Below are 20,602 nucleotides of genomic sequence, written 5' to 3'. Positions count from 1 at the left end.
GAATCTGACAGGGATCCAGTATAGCGCTATAGTACTGTGTAATGTGTTTATAGCTCTTAGACTTTGTTTATTCTCTGGCAGCTGTATTCTGAATAAGCTGGAGCTGTCTGATGGATTTTTGAGGGAAGTGAGTAAGGGGGCTATTTAATCAAGCCTGCTAGAGATAAATGCCTGTGTGATTTGTTTTTCTAGGTTTTCTGCACTCATAAAGTCTCTGAATTTTGCTTTGTTTTCAGCTGCTAAAAAGCTGACTTTGTAATAAATTTAACATGGCTGTTAAAGCTGAGTTAATTAAGACTCCAGGGCTTTTATGTTTACATTTTACGCATTTGTACGTGTTTACCCATTTGTACACTCTTATACATAGCAACTTACAATTCTCAGTTTTGTTACAGAGGTAGGCGAATGTAGTGTTAGGAGTCTTGTCCAAGGACTCTAACTGGTGTAACATAGAGCACTTGCTCTGACAGGGAAGTGACCCCCAGGCCCCCACAGAGGTGGCAGCTTTGTTATCCACTACACTATACCAACCACACTTAAAGTCTTAAAAGTGAGATAAGCATTGACCTTCTTTTTAAATTTGGCAGTTGAGGCAATTCATTTAAATAAGACAGTTAGGATGCATCCAGTTATCGATGAGATCCCTTCGATGAGATCCCTACATCAATGGTCTATTGGACTGTATTCATCAGGGATGCAGGTGAAGTAAGTCTGAGTATTATCTGCATGGCTGGACATAGTCAGTACTGTGATGTGAAGCAGTCCACTGTTGAAGCACTATTCAATGAAGCCTGAGTACAGCATGACTGCTTGTTGCCTGTGTGTTGGGCGATACTAAAGCAAAACAAATCCAGTCAAGGTTCACCAGCACCAACTTTCTCCACTGAACACACAACACACTGAGCACACTGAACATACTGAACACACAAAACACTGAGCAAAGGGAACACCTTCAGTATGCCGAGTACACAACACACTGAATGCACTGAGAACAGTGAACACACTGAACACACTTCAAGCTTGAGAAGAGTTTTCTGCAGTCCCTTCCCCTTTATCAACAACGGAATGGAGTGATATTTAATATTCATGATTCAGACATTTAAATTTGGAATCCAAACATGATGCTATGAGTTTTCATACTGCTTTGAACGTGAATGTGCCTCTCTCAAGAGCAGCGACCCGTTTGTCTGTGCAGTGGCCCTGTCAGCCAGGTTCCCCTGTGAGCAGGACCCCATTCAACAGTCAAAGCAGCAAGGCTCCTTAAGGGTTTACATGTAAGGAGAGCACACAGACTGCAGACTCTCTCTCTCTCTCTCTCTCTCTCTCTCTCTCTCTCTCTCTCTCTCTCGCTCTCTTTCTCTCTGTCTCTCTTTCTCTCTCTGTGTCTGCTTCTTGCTCTCTCTATCTCTGTCTCAGCATTTTGCACAGATTGGAATCTGGAGGAAGGTTGGAATGTCGTAGTGGGAGTGGGAGCAAGGGACAGAGGGAAAGAAAGAGGAATGTAGAATTGTGGTAAATTCTTTAGTCCCAATTTGGCTTTCCCACACTGACAACAGCACAGCTATAGTAGATGAAACAGAGGTTCTCCTGATGTACACAAATCACAGGTGCAGCTGGTATATGGCATGTGTGGGTGGTCATGGTGTGTGTGTGTATGTGTAAGTGCATTAGTGTTAAGGTATGAATATGCTTGAGAGTGATTTCCCTTACTATACTTTTAGCTCTTGGTGTTGACTTTTTTATATTCCACTTTTTATTTATATTTCTATTATTAATTTTATTGCCAACAGGCTTAGTATTTTTTTTAATTGGTTGGTGAACTGGTGGCTGAATTTGGTATTTATGTCAAGCTACAGCTTTGTAACACTTGAGAACAACAGTGGAAATAAGTGGGTCTTTTTCCCATAGTTTTTATGGAAAAGAAAAAGAAATTAGAAAATAAAAAGAGTTCCAGTGATCTATATTCTTCACTTATTCATTTTCAGTGGTTTCATACATCAGAAATACACACATCAGGTTGGAGATAATGTAGGTGTACAGTGGGTTGGGTCCTTGGTTACACCAAATCAGATTGGTACAGGTTCTAGTTATAAATGTATAAATAAGTCCTTGTTCAATTATTTGCTATATATTCCACTTTTCTCAATGTTTTAGAAAGCGTTCCATTTGGAAGCTTACAGTAATAATACCAACTAAACTATTAATAGATGTGGTTACAGGTTAACTTGAATACTGGTTCAGTAACGCATCCTCTTTTAATGCACTTTTAATGGACTGTACTGGTAGTGTGCCCCAAGTCCTTAAATGCTCCCCGTTACACAATACATTAGACATCATCAATGGTGGTTCATCAAGTGGTTCTCTGTGGAGGGATGAGGGCTTTACTTCTATGGAAGGACAAGTAAATGAAGTCAGGTGTATTGCAGCTACCCCGCTGCTACTAAAGACATGCTGAGTATATGTCCAAGCAGTTGCAATTAAAAAAAAAAAAAAAAAGTCTTTGATTAGAGCTCCCAGACATAATTTTGCTTGGGGCCCCAGAAACGTCAAATCTGCTCCTGTGTCTATGCCTCTGTACAGAAATGTAGCATATTGCTCTTAATCTACCATCGCTATTCTGTGCATGGAAGACCTTCAATACATCCTCCTGCTGCAGGAACACTTCCTGTTTGACTGAGACTGATGCAAGACTGATGAAAAGAAAGAGAACAGGAAAAATGACAGGCAAGGCTGAATGGGGCAAGAGACATAAAAAAAGATATGCCCCCTCCTACCATCCAGATGTCTTCAGATGAACAGAATGCTGGAGATTTGTGAGAAACCAGTGAGAGAGGTTCATTGTGGTGAGCGAGTGTATGGGGAGTTATCTGGTGCAGTTTTCAGAGGTGGTGGCTGGGCTTTATTGCACGACCCTATGGGCTTCATATGTTCTTCATAAACTTCATATGTTCTGGATGTGTGTTATTGCAGAAACGGCCTCATTATTACCATACTCGCATATCTGCACTGTTTGAAAACCTGTCATCTCTCCAGCTCCCTTTCTCTCTGTCTTCCTTTCTTCTTTCTCTCTCACTCATTTGCTCTGACCTTCTACCTTCTTCTGTGACTCACTCTCATTCTCTGACCTATATATCTGGTGCAGGGAGCAGATCTGCTTGACAGCTCTATTTGAAGCTGCACTCAGGCCGTGGTAGCAGACCGATCGTGGAAGCAGACTGATCATAAACCTATGCCTCTCTGTTATGAGACTGGAGTATAGTTTCTCCCCTTGGATCTAATCCTTAGAACGCTTGAAATTAGAGGTTTCTTTGCTCCTGAACAACTTGCGAATTCTGATTTAGTATCTGGCATGTCTGAGAAATGCTAAACCATGAAAACACGGAGCTGTGCAGTAGACAAGTACTGAGTGAATCAATGGCACTTGTTTTTTCAATGAGGCTTCAGTAATTGGAACTGCAAGATGAGATTTCAGTTCCGGTGTCATTGATGTGTCCTCAAGTGGCATTTATTTGTAAACAGTTTTTGATTTTTTTTTTCTTTTGCAATATGATAAATGTTACTAGGGTGCAACGTAAGCTATTTTTTTCCTTGTTTTTACTCCTTTTGCCGAGTACATAGTGCAGCGATGTGTTTTACCACGCAGTCATGTTGCTTGGTGCTAAAACAAGAGAACTAGTAGAAAGTATGCCAACAGGACAGTGGAAAATAAATGGCACTGTTTGGTAAGATCCAAATCATGGCCAGGTTTACATCCACATGTTGCCGAGATCCAAAAGCAGTGCAACCCAGTCCACTCGAAGGATTGAATTTCCTGACTAGCCAAGTTCCATGAGGCGTACACACCTGACCACTAATGCAGCGTGGCATGATCGAATGCGCCAAGCCACATTGAAAAGACAGGTGTGTCAATAGCAAGAATTGTTATGTGTGATAGCAGTTGCACTGTCAGGTCTAATTGTACACCTCCAAGGGGGAAATTCAAGATAGTTATTTTTAATCAAGTGGCTGAGTGTAGACAATTATCAATAAAAGTCCCTTACTGCACCTTATGTGTGCAAGTATGTCAATATTATGGAATATATATATATATATATATATATATATATATATATATATATATATATATATATAAAAGTTAATAATAATGAAATTTTAATTATTTTAATTTCCCCCTCAGTTCCTCAGATGTTCAGCATACATAAGAATACATGAATATACATACATCATAGGTGGCTGCCTCATGAAATTGGTTATGAAAATAACATTAGCATGGAAAGCTGCCATACAAAGCTCAATTAATGGGTAATGGGTGGCTTTGAAGAACTTTGAGAACTTTAACATATTGATTTAATATCTTTCATCAAATATATCGATTTAATATAAGATATTGATGTAATATTTAATATAAGATATTGATTTAATTTTGTAACAACCTCCTCCTCAACTCCTCCCCTTAAGCCCATGTAGCCTATCGGCACATGAGCTTTGTGTTTCTATCGTCTTGTCTTGTCTGTGTGTGTGTGTGTGTGTGTGTGTGTGTGTGTGTGTGTGTGTGTTTCCTCATTTCCAAACCCCCCGTCCTGTTGGTTACTCATCCATATTATCACCTGTCCTTTGTCACAACCCTTGTTAAGGGACTTATCCTGTGTTGTCAGTAGTGTTTGTCAGTGTTTGGCCCTGTGTGTTTCACATGTTGTGCTTTATCACAAGTATTACCAGTTTCTCTGTTCGCTTATTCTAGTTTGTCCTTGTTGCTTACGTTTTGTTTCGGTTTTGTTTCTGTTTTAATAAAAGGCTTCTTTCAATTATGGAGAATTGTCTGCTTCCTCGTCACGTCTCAACATTACAAATATTTGCTTAACACAGCATAATTACGTTATTTCATTATTTTTGATTAATTATTTGCTAAAATATAGTAACATTAACAAAAAATAAGGGTATGTATGTAACTTTTGACTGGTCTGGTTTTATATATATATAAAATTTCGTTTTATTTATTTATTTATTTTGCAGTTTACACAAGATAATCCTTGAGTCTGTTTAATCTTAATTTTGGCCCAGTAGCATGAAAACTGTGCTGAGGAGTGTTTAGATTTGAGCAGGGACATGATTGATTTGTGAGTTATTTGCTATTTATGGGAGGTGAAGTACCTATGAAATGGTAGGGCATGTTTTTAAATACCCCATGAACTCACTGAACCCAAATCTGCAACTTTTTACTCTTGCAACAGGGCAGTCCTCTTACTTAGAATGGCAAGCTACCATGAGGACACACGCGCGTGTGCACACACACACACACACATGCCACATGCACGCACACATATACACACATGTAACAGTGCAGTCCCCTTACTTAGAAAGGCAAGCTACCATGAGGGGAGAGACACACACACACACACACAGACACACACACACACACACACACACACAGACACACACACACATATATATGCGCGCGCTTGCTCTCTCTCGCTCTCTCTCTCTCTTTCTCTCTTCCCCCTTGATGTACTTCCTGCATTAGGCAATGCCAAGGTGGGTTTCTTTTCTGTTGGAGGCACATTCCGGTTTGTTTACATGTTCGAGAGATGCCTGTCTCACAGGGGTGCACCTGGAGCCCTTCCTTCTCGACTTGCCTTACTCGTCTGTCCTCCTAAATCACGGGGCTGTTTGCAAAAGTCTGATCTGCTGTGCAGCACGTCAGAGGAAATTTCACTGTTGCGCAGGGCTAAGGCAGCACAAGTCAGCGATCTGGAAGCCGGCCCTGCTGCTCAGGACCAGCTGGGATTGGTTTAGCATGTCGAGGGTTGCCATCCTCTCTGTGGCTGGCTGATCCTACTCCTTGCAACCTGACAATGGACTTGAGTCACTATGTTCCCCTCTACTTGCTGGAGTAAGTAGAAACTTTTAGCCAAGTCTCTATTAGGGAGTGTCATATATATGCAGGCAACCAGCAGGATTGGATGGAGACTGTAGGCTGCTGTTTGTAATTGATCAAATTGGGTGCTGCTGTGTGTGTGTGTGTGTGTGTGTGTGTGTGTGTGTGTGTGTGTGTGTGAGAGAGAGAGAGAGAGAGAGAGAGAGAGAGAGAGAGAGAGAGAGAGAATGACAAGAGAGAGATTTTAACTGTGAATGTCTTTGTAAATATAGTGTTGGCTGTTTGAGCTGAGTTGAACTACATTGGTGACGGGTATTGGCCATGTGTGCTAGCTCTGACTTTGGACTGTGAGCTTTGTCTCTGATTACTGGAGTGTGAAAGCACTCAGTTCCTCTGGCTTGCTCTAGACTGTGTATGTGTGTGTGTGTGTGTGTGTGTGTGTGTGTGTGTGTGTGTGTGTGTGTGTGTGTGTGTGTGTGTGTGTGTGTGTGTGTGTGTGTGTGTGTTTAAATGAACTGATTTATTTATGAAGATTAACAAACCTCTAAAACTGTTCATAATGACCTCCAGCACACCTGTTGTCTTACCATACTGACAAAGACCCATTCCACAAACATCTTGTAGACACTTTCATTCACACTACTCTTATTTACACAAGAGGTCCTTTGTATATGTGTCTGTGTGTGTCCTCACTGTTGGCACTGTTTCTTTCTGATGTGTTCATGTGAAACTGCACTTAATGTGACTGTGAGAGTAAAAAAAAAAAGGGATATGAAAGAGGGAACAGAGGGTGAGAAAGACGTTGTGAGAAAAAAGAAAAGACGGAGGGCCAGAGAAAGACAAAGAGAGAGAGAGAGGGAGGGAGATCGAGGCAGAGGCACAAAAAGAGAAAGAGACAGAGAGAGAGAAAGAGAAAGAGAGGAGGTCATTGATCAGTAGGAAGGTGAGTGCAGTGGCTTGCTGGGTCACCCATAACCCCTCCCAGACAGAGACAGAAGAGAAACAGAGGAAGGAAAGGAGGGGTTGGGTACAGGCCCACACTGCCTTTCTCTGTCTTAGTCGGCCTGTGCTATCTCCGCATCTCTGCCTGTTGGCTGCAGTCACGTTTCAGCACCAGGCAGCGAGGCCAAGCCGAGCTCACTATGAGGACTCTCCACAGGCTGAAGTTGATGAGTTCTCCGAGCCTCAGCGAGCTGGGCAAAAGTGAGAAGACAGCCTTGGAGGATAGGGGCTCTCAGCAACACAGGGATGGAGCCAACGCCACCTGGAACAGGTACTGCGTGCATACACACACACACACATTTTATACTTTAAAGTTGGAGAAGTTGGGACAGCAGCTGCAGTCACTCCTCTTGGATGATCCAGGGTGCATATGCATGTCAGAGCTCCTGCAGCAAACTGCCATGGTACGGTGGAGATTTGTACAATTATTTTGTTGTTGTGCAAAGAGATAAAGAGACGGAGACACCCCACACTGTCTAGAGCTGTTTAATTCATCCTCTGACAACCGCGTGGGCGGTTATGTATGTTTGCCTTTCTTCTGCTGTCACGGCTCACCCATCTGCGCGTTGTGCTGGGCAGCTGCAGACTTCGCCATCTTCCTCTCGTGACCCAATTTCATTGTCATTTTTGAGGAGTATGCCTTGAAAGATTCAAATACTTCCTCCGTCATTCATGCACAGTGCCATGCTTTTTCAAGCAGAATGGGGTGCGATGGTGCCCGCATCTAACCCAGAGCTTCTGGCGGCTCATGGCGGCTCATGTCCTCCCCACTGCCCATGCCCGTGCATGCACGACTTGGGGGTACGGTGGCACTCAGCCGCTGGCATGCATCCAGTTCATCAGCTGGCTGAGATACAGGGGCGAACACAAAGAGGGCACTCAGAGAACAGAGGACTTTGTTTTCTCCCACTCTCACTCACACGCACACACACATACACACACACACACCACACACACTGAGAACAAGCAAAGCATGTGTGGTATCCGGACGCTAATAGAAGCAGTCACTGGTGAGGTTCGAGACAGAGGCAGGAGAGAGAGAGGGAGGGAGAGAGAGAGAGAGAGAGAGAGAGAGAGAGAGAGAGAGAGAGAGAGAGAGAGAGAAAGAAAGAAAAGATAAAGCTGCTCAGCCACAAAGCAAGGAGAAAAAAGGTTATCTTGCCACTTTCAGTATTTTACAATGCACTACAGAGAAAAAGCTTTATTTAAAAAATGTTAGAAAATTCAGTCACATTAATCTTCTGATTTTTAGGCATAAAAGAAAATGGAATGTAAGATTCATATAACCAAGTTTAGTCCTTTTCCGGTTGGACATAATTTCTTTTGTACAGATAAATTATATGTTTGCATGTAACCATATCATGTTGGTTCTTGGTACTCCAGGTAATGAAACCATATGGAAACCATTCATGCTTTCCCTGGTTACTCTAAAATCTCCTTAGCTCTCCATTTGAACTCAACATACAAACAGTCAATAGTAATCTGGCACATATGTAAATGTATTTATATAGAGTGCACGTGTATATATACAGTGCACGTGTATAGAGCAGTAAATGTAAGAAATGCAATCCAAATTGTATTTCTTGCATAAGTTTCAAGTTGTTATTCCATAATCACAAATAGTATCTTGATCATTGTGTGTTTATGCATTTGTGTTTGTGTATGTGTGTTTGTGTGTGTGTGGTTGGGCATGTGTGTGTGTGTGTATATGTGTGTCTGTGTGTGTGTGTGTGTGTGTGTGTGTGTGTGCCTACAGCATTCATAATGCAGTAATTTCCGTGTTCCAGAAGAAGGACCTGGGTGACAATGAGCTGTACACCCTGAATGAAGGGGTCAGGTAAGTGAAACGAACTTTGACCTCCAGCCCCATGCTGCATTTTCACCACTCCAGTCAGTCTGCTGTGTGCCTGTACTCTTCAAAACCATTTGCACCTTTTTCGTTTTCATTATTGAACCACAATATTTCCCTGCAAGTGCAATTCCTGAAAAGCCTGTATAACCTCAGTGCCTATGAATGTCAGGTGAAGCTGTTGGATGGCCGTTGTCTGCCATCTGAGGCTCCTATTGAAAAGCTTCACCTCTGCTAAGTGCTGGAAAATGAGACTCTTTCATACGCCTACTCACCCACACAGAGACAATTAGAGACACAAAGAAGCCAGAACCACATGTTGATTTTCCTGAGCTGATCTGAGTGTGGTAACAGAGGTTGGAGTGAAACGTTCAGTGATCTGCTCATATCTGCTCCTCTTACTGCAGAAGGTGCTGCACTGAGCTCAAAGATGACAAAGCCTGTACTATTAGACCACAAACGCCAGTTTAGAATGTAAAGTAATGCCTGATTTATGCGCTCTTAAAAGCGGTTTGCTTTGTTGGGGTTGTAGTTTGCGATAAAACCACCACTGCATGAAAGAGCCTTTTATCTGACAACTAGCTCTTTAGCCTTCTTCGCAGTCTGGAGAACCATGCTGACTCAGAAATGATAGCAGTAATATTTAAACCAGTTATCAGATCCATTAATAATCACAATAGTTTCATGATTTACAACTGTGACATGGTCTGCCCCTCTTATTTTTGTTTCCTATTGTCCCGTGTGACTACTCTGCTGATGGCCTGCACATCTCAAGCCCCCTCAACACGGGAATATTTCAGTCAGACTGTCTGGCCTCCAAACCCCCCCCCCCCCCCCCCCCCCCCCCCCACTGGTGGCTGTGTTGTGCTGTGCCACTCTTCCCCTACAGATCTGGAATTTGATTGTGATTTTTCCTATATTTAGTCTGACATTGGAAGTGCAGTCCTAGCACTAGGTTGGGTGTTATACATGCCATGGCTGCTTTTAAAAAAAGAAGATAAAACAAAACAGCTGCGGCCAGATTTACTATGAAGATGAATGTAAAAGTATTAATACTAGGCTAGCGAATAGTTTAGGAGCATGTGCTTTTCCTCAAGATGACCAAAGACACACACAGACACACACACACTACTGTGCTACTGTGTGTGTGTTTGTGTGTGTGTGTGTGTGTGTGTGTGTGTGTGTGTGTATGTGTGTGTGTGTGTGTGTGTGTGTGTGTGTGTGTGTGTGTGTGTGTGTGTGTGTGTGTGTGTGTGTGTGTGAACTGCTAATTAATAATAATAATTAATAATAATAAAAATTGTTCATATAGATAATTTTACCACGTTAGCAGCCAGTAACCTCCTTGAGTGATTTCTCCCTTTTTTAACTAACTGACAAGCAGGTTTAGGTAGTAAGAGAAAATGTGTAAAGGATTTTTGATACCAGGAGACAAGAATGGAGCTGCATTCTGTTAGTTATAGGAAAAAATGCAGTCATTTGATTACTGTTCATAATACAATCAAACAAACAAACAAAAAGATTCTCAAGACTGTTGTCATACTGCAACACTACCAGTATGGAATGTGGCCTGTTTTTATTTAAAGTTTTTAAATATTTTCCAGTGTGTGTTTTTTGGTTCTTTTACTTTATTCCCATGCAGTTTGTGAATGGAAACACGTGTTTTGTGAGCTCTTTCTGGGGCAATTCAAGGATTTTTCCCTTTCATTATCACAGCGTAAGTGGTAACAGCTCTGATTGCGAGCAAACATCTTATTTCAACTGTTGACATGAGATATGTTTTTCTGATACTGATATCTGATAATGATGTTTCTGATGTTATGTGTTTCATATAAATATATGTGTTAACGTTATCTTGTGTTTAATTGAAGATAAATTGCAGATTACTGGAGTGCAAAAAGCCAGTCATTTTCCTCATGTTATGTAAAATAATCATTATCAGGTACACTCCTATATACACTTAAGTGATAATGCTCTGAGAGGTTAGAGAGGTTATCCAGATGACAGTCTGGTTTTAAAGATATACCCTTCTGAACTGGGTGTAGTGACCTTTTCCAACCTGAATATTATTCTCTGAAAAAAAAATTTAAATGGATGAGTCCACAGTCTATCCCAGAAGAGTGTTATTAGGCAGTATATGGAAACAAATCACCACAGTTACAATTTGAAGGGCTTTGTTCTTACCAGTGCCAAAACTCACTATACCTGTCTGTGTTTACACTGGTGGAGTCTGTGTGATAGAAGTGTAGAGACTGGCCATTCTGAAAGGGCCTTCTCAGTAATGCTAGCCTTCTGAGGAAGGGACATGTTTATATGGACAATAGCCCTGACTTGTTTATGGTTCAGCATAGAGAAAACACAGGACCTTATGGAAAGGTGCATGTCAATGGCTAAGGAATTGGTTTTATTAGATGGTGTGTTCATTTATAAGATTACTTTTTACAATTGTTGGTTAAAAAGGAATCCAAGTGTAATCAGGAATCAGACTACATTACTGTAATATAATAATCCTTTAAATTAGGTTGCAGATTATTTTTTTAATAGGTAATCAGTTATCTGTAACAAAATCTATTTGTAAAGTAATCCTACAAACCCTGTTGACAAGATCCTACCTAACTAGCACAAAAAGATACATTGTTAAAATAAAAATAAAAAAAAGAAAATTAAATGAAGGATTTATTACTGCAATGCTATTTCATTACTTGTTTGATAAAGTAGCTATTTACAAGATACTAAAATTATAGTAATGCTACCACCTCTCTACTGGATGTTAAATGTAGCTAGCTTTATGTGTGTGTCCTCACTGTTGACACTGTGTGATAGAGGGGAGGAAGGAGAGAGAGAGAGAGAGAGAGAGAGAGAGAGAGAGATAGAGAGAGTGAGTGAGTGAGTCAGTCTCTTCATTGTGTCCAGCAAACTCAGAGGAAGCTCAAGTGTCCCAAGAGCAGTAATACTGTAACATTCCAAGCTGATTCAGGAAACGATGACAAGTGTTGTGTTTATATGCATGTCTAATGATATCTGTTTAACCGAGAAACTGCAAGATCTAATATTTTCAAAATAGCTTTTGACCAAGATAATATGCATTTGTGCAGTTTATTGCAGAATAAAATTGCTAGCACAATAAAAGAAATCACTTCATTTAGTTACTTCATTTAGTTTATTGATGTAGGAAAACTTCAAATCTGTTGGGTAAACATAAGCCTTATTTCAGATCCTCTAAGCCCAGAAGGTAATAAAATGAATGAAATAGTGGAGGAACTATAAGAGTGGCAGCATCAGTAGAGCCTGCAATGCACGAGGTGAACAGTCACTGATTAGCCTGTCTCTGTGGTGGGTTGCCTTGGAAACCTGACTGTTTCTGGGTTGCTCTCAGTCTCATTTCCCGTGTGGCCAGCTCATAGAAAGGCATGACCTCATCACTTTGAGATGCACAGGAAACAGGAAGCACCTGTCCCTCAACCTGCAAAAAACAAAGAAAGACAGAAGGCTAAAAAGGCTTTAGTTTAATATAAGGATGAAGGGTTCAAAGAAAACTTCAAGCGTGACTGGACATGTTATGCTAGACAGAGGAGACAAGAATTTATAAATGGACAGTGTGAGGACAGTGAGGTGATGCTCCTTGGCTCTTCTGGCAGTTTGGAGTTATTGAGCCTTCACTAGGACACACTTTTTCACACAAGTCTCACTTGTTCATTCACTCCTTCATTCCTTTACTCCATCACTCCCTCACTCCCACACTCAGTCCACTCTCAACTCTTTACTCCCTCCCTCCCTAACTCCTTAACTCCCTCATTCTCTCAATCTTCTGCACTGACAATACCCATTCTTGTGTTTCAGGCAGCTGCTGAAGACAGAGCTGGGCTCCTTCTTCACAGAGTACCTTCAGGTGAGGAGCTGTTGGACACAGTTACAACCTTCCCTTTTCTGTCAGTGATTAAAATAGAATATAAAACACTACAGAGAAAATTTAGAGTCCTTAGGGTTAAATAGGATGTGTGTATAAAATGCCCCCTTCACAGCATGCCTTATTCTAACAGACAAGCACTTAATAAACCCATCTCCCAAAACTGTTTTCTTCATTCAGAAAATAAGTTAACTATGCTATATTTAGAAATAGCATGTTAAGGCTTCTCATGGCTAGCAAAATGTGATGGTCAGCATTTCATAAAATAGTAATATGAAAAGAAACTGACTGAAACCATGTCACCAGAAACCATTCACTTGAAATATTTGTTCATTCTGATTCGTTCAGCGCTTCCACACGAGTGAGAGCTTCACAGGTGCTCATTCCTTTCTTAGTTTGTTCAGAATGCTGACGAGGGAAGGTACAGGTGCTTCCTGACCAGCATTCCTCTCCTCATCTCCGGTTAGGCAGAGCAAGCTGCAGTTGTGGACACAATGATCAAAATTCTCATGCAGCTAATCTAAGAAGGCATATGTTTTCTCATTAAGAAATGTTTATATGCTTGCCAAGAGAATTGTGAATTTTTCGTACAGTGATTTTTTGAATTAATCATGGGAACAAGAAGGATGCACATTAAAAAAAAAAATCAGCTTCAGATAAATCTCTTATATAGCCAAATTGTATAATCAGAATGAGAGAAAAAAAAAAAAAACATTATGAAAAGGTAATATGAAGCATGATTGATAACTTAAGACATCAGTGAAAAGCACAAGATGTATTAATTGAGACAATATCCAGTGGTGTGAAAAAGTGTTAGCCCCCTTCCTGATATCTTTTTTTTGGCATGTTTGTCCCACTTAAACATTTCAGCTCATCAAACAAATTTAAATATTAGACAAAGATAACACAAGCAAACACAAAATGCAGTTTTTAAATGAAGGTTTTTATTATTAAGAGAAAAGAAATGCACTCCTACATGGCCCTGTGTGAAAAAGTGATTGCCCCCCATGTTAAAACAAATTAACTGTGGTTTATCACATCTTTGGAAAGCTGAGTTCAATTTCTCTAGCCACACCTGTTCTCAATCAAGAAAGCACTTATATAGGACCTGCTTGACAAAGTGAAGTAGACCAAAAGATCCTCAAAAGCTAGATGGCATGATGTGATCCAAAGAAATTCAGTAACACATGAGATACAAAGTAATTGAGATCTATCAGTCTGGAAAAGGTTATAAAGCCATTTCTAAATCTTTGGGACTCCAGCGGACCACAGTGAGGACCATTATCCGCAAATGGCGAAAAAAACGGAGTAGTGGTGAACCTTCCCAGGAGTGGCTGGCCAACCAAAATTACTTTTTGGAAGGTGTATGTCCCATTATAGCTGGTGTAAAAGTAACACAGCATTTCAGAAAAGGAACATCATACCAACAGTAACATGTGATGATCTGGGGCTGTTTTGCTGCTCCAGGACCTGGAAGACTTGCTGTGGTAAATGGAACCATGAATTCTGCTGTCTAGCAAAAAGTCCTGAAGGAGAATGTCTGTCTGTTCATGACCTCAAGCTGAAGCGCACTTGGGTTCTGCAGCAGGACGATGGTCCAAAACTTACCAGCAAGTCCACCTCTGAATGGCTTAAGAAACAAAATGAAGACTTGAGAGGCCTAGTCAAAGTCCTGACCTGAATCTGATTGAGATGCTGTGGCATGACCTTAAAAACCCTCCAATGTGGCCGAATTGCAACAATTCTGCAAAGATGAGTGGGCCAAAATTCCTCCACAGCACTGTAAAAGACTCTTTGCCAATTATCGCAAATGCTTGATTGCAGTTGTTGCTACCAAGGGTGGCCCAACCAGTTATTAGGTTTAGGGGGGCAATCACTTTTTCACACAGGGCCATGTAGGTGGGGTTTTTTGTCTCTCTCCCCCCCCCCCCCCCCCCCAATAAACCTTCATTTAAAAACTGCATTTGTGTTTACTTATCTTTTGTCTAATATTTAAATTTGTTTGATCTGAAACTAAGTGTGACAAACATGCAAAAAAAAAAAAAGATATCGGGGGCCAAACACTTTTTCACACCACTGTATTTTACAATGTTATATAATTAAAGTAAGCAATGTAAGATTCTAAGCCATTTTGAGTAACATGACTTGCTCTGATTATTATAGAACCAACTCCTCACCAAAGGCATGGTTATACTGCGGGACAAAATTCACTTCTATGAAGGTAAGAAACTGGAAGAGCTGAGAATGAGATGAAGGGGGGTGTCAAAGTGTAGGTTTCTTCAGAATTGTTTTTGTAATCGTTATTCTAGATTTCAGTTTCCTTTAACAGTGAAACCCACATCAGTACTCGCGGCTTAAAGCTGCTAGAAAGGTGCTGACAAACGAGTGTAATGTTTGTGTGAAATTGATGCAAGCATATTTCCAAAATTGCATGTTTGTACAAGTATACAGTGTATGCATATATCTCTCTCTCTCTCTTTCTCTTTCTCTATATATATTTTATATATATCACACTTTAAAGAAGTGCAGCTCTGTAATAATTAGTCATGAACAAATCATCTTTCGGTCTTAAGTGGCTTCTAACACCTCCCTTTAACCTTTAAAAAGGGTTTAAAAACATGCAAAAGAAGAATGGATTTCCTCTACTTTTATGTAGAGAGCACATGTGTCAAACATCATCGCTTTAACAATGAATTTGCATGAATCATCTGATTTCCCATGCAGGTCAAAAGTTACTAGACTCTCTGGCTGAGACGTGGGACTTTTTCTTTTGTGACGTACTCTCCATGCTACAAGCCATATTCCACCCAGTCCAGGTATGTCATTGGCTTCCATGGCAACATTTGTCACCTGGATGCTTAGCAGTGATATCACTTAACTAGACGACAATTATACATCCTTATATGTGTGTTTTTAGGGCAAGGAGCCCTCAGTGAGGCAGCTGGCTCTGCTACACTTCAGGAACATCATTACTCTGAACATAAAGCTGGACGATGCCCTATCCCGGCCCCGTGCCCGTGTGCCTCCCTCCATCACACAGATGCTGCTCATATTGCAGGTAAGCGTGGTGCTACCTCATGCTTGCATGCTGTAGGCGTGCTGGTGCCATCTCACACAGGAAGAGCTGTTATGGGCACATGATAGATTAGTACCTGCCACTGTTTGGACTGTGAACAGCAATGGTCAGAAGTGACCAACCACCCTAATTAGCTGTTGCTCTGCTGACTTGGTTCTAACTGTAGAAACAAGCTAAGCTCAAAACCTACAAATTAGGATATGGCACATGCTGTTTTGTATCAAGTACAAGTACAAGATTGTTCAAGGAATGAAGAAAATGTCAAATTCGCTATAAATATATGTAATGGATACTGATTCTGCCTGTGAGAAACATGACCTAATTTAATGCCAGAATACAGCAAAACATTTTCTGTTGCATTTTCATATTGATTCTGTTTGAGGTTCGACCTCTGTGATGTAAATGTGTTCCGGTACCAATGGTTTCTAAGTCTACTGACAATTACCATAGTTTCCAAAGTCCAACAAGACACGTATACCATATACATCCTCGTAGTCTATGACCTTGTTAACGACAATACCAGAATGCTTCGTTTCCTCTTCCGTTACCTCATCGGAATGATGCTCTTATGTTGTTACTTTCATAGTTCCTATAAGTAAATGCACTGCTGGATATTATTTGGAGCGTGCATGTGTGACATGCATATGGGATTTTCATCATGCGCTGCCAGGAAGCCACATGAGGAAAGGCTGAATGAATGTGCTGCTTCTAAGAAATATCTGGATCATAAGGGTTCTACTAACTACAGGTGACTTGCTTATGTTCCATATACTGAAGCAGGAAGGTGGTTAAATAACATAGTATAAAATGTAAGGTCTGCGTGTACAAGTGTTCTGTGAATATGTATAAGTATTTAAACCAAATTTTGATATAGCAAGGCTTTTTTAAAATAGTTTTATTTACCCCCTCTCCCTACCCCCTACTTTTCTACCAGTGCTAAGCATAAATATCTCACTCCACTGAATATTTCTCATCTGTAGCTGAATGTACCTAACCCCCAAGAGCATATGATTAAATGATTACCGGTTTCAAGGTAAACCACAATAAAATCCCTGACTGATGATAGTCATTTAAATTTTTAGTCATGATTAATATTTTTTTTACATTGACAGTATTTAGCTGACACTTTTATCCAACACAACTTACAGTCATGGCTGAGTACAACTTTTCAGCAATTGCAGGATAAGGGCCTTTCTCAGGGACCGAACAGTGATAACTTGGCAGTGGTGGGACTTGAACTGGCAACCTTCTGGTTACTAGTCAAATACCTTAACCATTGCCTATTAGCATACCAGTAGTGTAACCTGAAGTGGTGTAGTGGAACCCATGTTTTTTTTCAGCTCCAAAGTAGCTGAATGCTAATTAAGAATTAATTAAATTACATTTACCTGACACTTTTTTTTTAATTTTTTTTTTTTTTTTAATCCAAGTCATCTTAGTTATGACTGATTACACCTTGAGCAATTGAGGGTTAAGAGCTTTGCTCATGGGCCCAACAATGTACCACTGCCGCTGAATTCCATGTACATTTATAGCTGCATATTACAGAACACCATTTAGTCCAGTGTGTCCTTCTTCTGTATGGATTCTTGATGCAACTATCCTACTTTACAATCAGAGGGAACACTGGAAAACACTGTTATTTGTAACGTAGTGAATGGGAGGCAGATGCAAACGCTGAGAGGAGCGAGATTTATTAAGGGCAAATCTAATCAGAGTCATAGTCATGATTCAGGGTCAATTTACCAGCATGTACAGTTCTGGGAAAAAGAAAAACACAATAAGAGGAAAGGGAAGCAGGCTACAAGGAATACCACGACTTGCATGAGCAAAGCAAAACAGACACAAGGTTTAATTTAATAATTCCCTCTTATGTATTATCAAGATATTCTAAAATGAGCTACAAATTAACTGACTATACCAAGACATTTAGAAAACTTCACTCTGTTCTTCTATTGCACATGATATGTAGTTTAAACACCTAACCAACATTTTTGTTCATTTTAAATTCATTAGTCAGTAGCTTAATTAAATCTAGTAGTTTAATTAGTTGTAAAATGTTTGAACAGGAGAAACATTGTATTCTTTGGTATAGGAGATACAGGACTGGGTTTGAGTCCCATCTACGCCATCTCCAGTGTGGTCCCTTAGGCAAGGTCTTTAACACCACCCAACATCTAGACTACCACCTAAACAACTAGTAGCTCAGTGTTCCAACATTTGCAAGCAGCAAATGCTATCACAACTAGAGACTGACAAAATACAACATAGTGCTCTGGCAAGGGGGAGCTGGGATGACGGGTCAAATGGCCAGCAACACATTGGCAAGAACACCAGAGGAGCCAAACACCAGATACTGGTCACTCGAGACTGTTAGACCAGACACACCAATCAGTACACTCTGGATCCAAGGAAACTCCTCACAATGCACAGAGATTTTGTCCGAACTTTGAGGTTGTACACTAAGTTGAAGTGGAATGAGGGGGGCTGGGAACTAGTAAGTGTCAGCTGAAACAACCATGATCCAGGACACCAGGTTGATGGCCCTAAGTGATGGAGTGCTTAGTGAGTACCTTAGTACCTCAGACAGCAGAAACGCAAGGAAGATGAGAGTTCCTGATCCTCCTTATTCTCATGGGAGGATAAACCACTGCATGGTATGTACCACTGGCAAATAGTGGAAGTGTCTAATATGGAGAAATCCTGCCAATTGCTGACAAAATCTGAATTGAAAGACATCACAGAAGCACTAATCATGGCAGCACAGGAACAAGCTCTGAATACAAGGTCAATAGAGGCTGAGATCTACCACACCAGGCAGGACTGCAGATGCAAACTGTGCAAAGATGCCCATGAGACGATCCAGCACATAACAGTGGGATGCAAGATGCTAGCAGGCAGGCTAGCATGGACCACCATAACCAAGTGGCCAGCCTAGAATGCAGAAATATCTGTCTCATGTACAAAGCAGGACACACTCCCGAAGGTGGTGGAGAATGACCGATTTAAGAGCCTATGGGACTTCCAGATCCAGACTGAAAAAAACGGTAATGGTGAAGGCAACAGTGGTTCCCATGGAGAATTAGGGGCTGTAACCCCCAAACTGGGAGAATGGCTACAGCAGATCCCAAGAACAACATCCAAGATCTCCCAGAAGAGTGCAGTCCTGGGAATAGCTAAGATACTATTTAGGATGCTCAAGTTCCCAGACTTCTGGTAGAGGACCCAAGCTTGAAGGAAAAAGACCGCCCAGAGGAGGTGATCACATGGACTATTGTCTGAGGACAGCAGAGACCTCTGCTGTAATCAAATCTTCTTTGAGCTTGTAGTGCGTGCAATGATGTTGCAATAGGCTTTATCAGGAGACTTAGTCTAATAGTATGACCATGTTATGAATGCAAGATTTTATGTAGAAATTACTGAAGTCATGAAGCCTGCTGGACCTTTTCATTACTTCATGGTAGATTTGACTGTTTGCACTGTAGACAGATTTTGGAAGTTTCATGGTTGCACCACACCTGGCAATGTGGTCAGTGCCATTTTCCAGATTTTTCTCAAGGCTTTTAGAAATGTGTCTAGAATGGAATTGACTCTAATATTGTGTGACATGGAACGTTTTTTGTGAAATCTACTGAAAGCTGAAAAAAGGGAGATATCATTTTTGTTTTGTCAAGAATGTTTCAGCAGATTTTTGGGAAGTGAAATCTTGATTCAATTTTAGCATTCTCATTTTAGATATTTTTTTAACAATGACAAAATATGCAGGGGGAAAAACTGCTAACATCATTACTAGCATATACCAGCTGACAATATATGACTCAGAATTTGAAAGAAGTGGAACTGGGGCAGTCCCTACTGCCTTGCCTTACATTTGTGAAGAATTGTCTTGACAGAAATGTAGAATAAAAATGTGTAGTGGGAAATGTTACATGCACACAACTTCAAAATTGGCAGACTTGTGGTTTGTGTTCTTTTTGACGTCAGAGACAAGTCATTATGAGTAGTACCGACACACACAGGCATTTGGGAGTTCACCTGCAGCCTGGCTGCTTGGTTTAATATATGACTGTAAAACATTTGTAAAGTAAGTCTATAAAATTATGTCCAAAGTAATTTTAACAGAGCCATACTTGGTCGGGGCTCCTTTTGCATGAATTACTGCATCAATGTGGCGTGGCATGGAGGCAATCAGCCTGTGGCACTGTTGAGATGTTATGGAAGCCCTGGTTGCTTTGATAGCAGCCTTCAGCTTGTCTGCATTGTTGGGTCTGGTGTCTCCTCATCTTGACAATAACCCATAGATTCTCTATGGGGTTTAGGTCAGGTGAGTGTGCTGGCCAATCAAACACAGTGATACTGTGGTTATTAAACGAGGTATTGGTACTTTTGGCAGTGTGGGCAGGTGCCAAGTCCTCCTGGAAATTCCACATGCGTATCTCCATAAAGCTTGTCAGCAAAGGGAAGCATGAAATGCTCTAAAATGTCCTGGTAGATGGCTGCGCTGACTTTGGACTTGATATAACACAGTGGACCAACACCATGATGAAATGGCTCCCCAAACCATCACTGATTGTGGAAACTTCACACTAGACCTCAAGCAGCTTGGATTGTGTGCCTCTCCACTCTTCCAGACTCTGGGACCTTGATTTCCAAATGAAATGCAAACTTTACTTTCATTTGAAAACAGGACTTTGGATCACTGAACTACAGTCCAGTCTTTTTTCTCCTTGGCCCAAGTAAGACGCTTCTGACGTTGTCTCTGGGTCATGAGTGGCTTGACACAAGGAAAGCGACAGTCGTAGGCCATGTCCTGGATATGTCTGTGTGTGGTGGCTCTTGAAGCACTGACTCCAGCAGCAGTCCATTCCTTGTGAATCTCCCCCAAATTCTTGA

General features: G+C 40.9%; 1 protein-coding gene across 3 annotated transcripts in view; it reads left to right on the top strand.

Annotated features, from left to right (window-relative positions):
* Positions 1–20,602, top strand: part of prr5b (proline rich 5b (renal)) — a 34,389-nt gene that overhangs the window by 5,015 nt on the left and 8,772 nt on the right. The window contains exons 1-7 of one of the 3 annotated variants that reach the window (XM_035523724.1): positions 5,521–5,890; positions 7,035–7,148; positions 8,634–8,714; positions 12,567–12,615; positions 14,797–14,854; positions 15,358–15,449; positions 15,551–15,691. In XM_035523724.1, coding sequence (XP_035379617.1) covers positions 5,853–5,890; positions 7,035–7,148; positions 8,634–8,714; positions 12,567–12,615; positions 14,797–14,854; positions 15,358–15,449; positions 15,551–15,691 — 573 coding nt within the window. In that variant the 5' untranslated portion in view covers positions 5,521–5,852. Of the gene's footprint in view, positions 1–5,520; positions 5,891–6,975; positions 7,149–8,633; positions 8,715–12,566; positions 12,616–14,796; positions 14,855–15,357; positions 15,450–15,550; positions 15,692–20,602 lie in introns of those variants that run through there. The other 2 variants (XM_035523725.1, XM_035523726.1) reach the window with 2 other exon arrangements.

Source organism: Electrophorus electricus, chromosome 2 (genome assembly GCF_013358815.1).
Source record: "Electrophorus electricus isolate fEleEle1 chromosome 2, fEleEle1.pri, whole genome shotgun sequence".
Taxonomy (NCBI): Eukaryota; Metazoa; Chordata; class Actinopteri; order Gymnotiformes; family Gymnotidae; genus Electrophorus; species Electrophorus electricus.
Note: the sequence above shows the minus strand (reverse complement) of the source record. Positions and strands in the feature narration are given on the sequence as shown.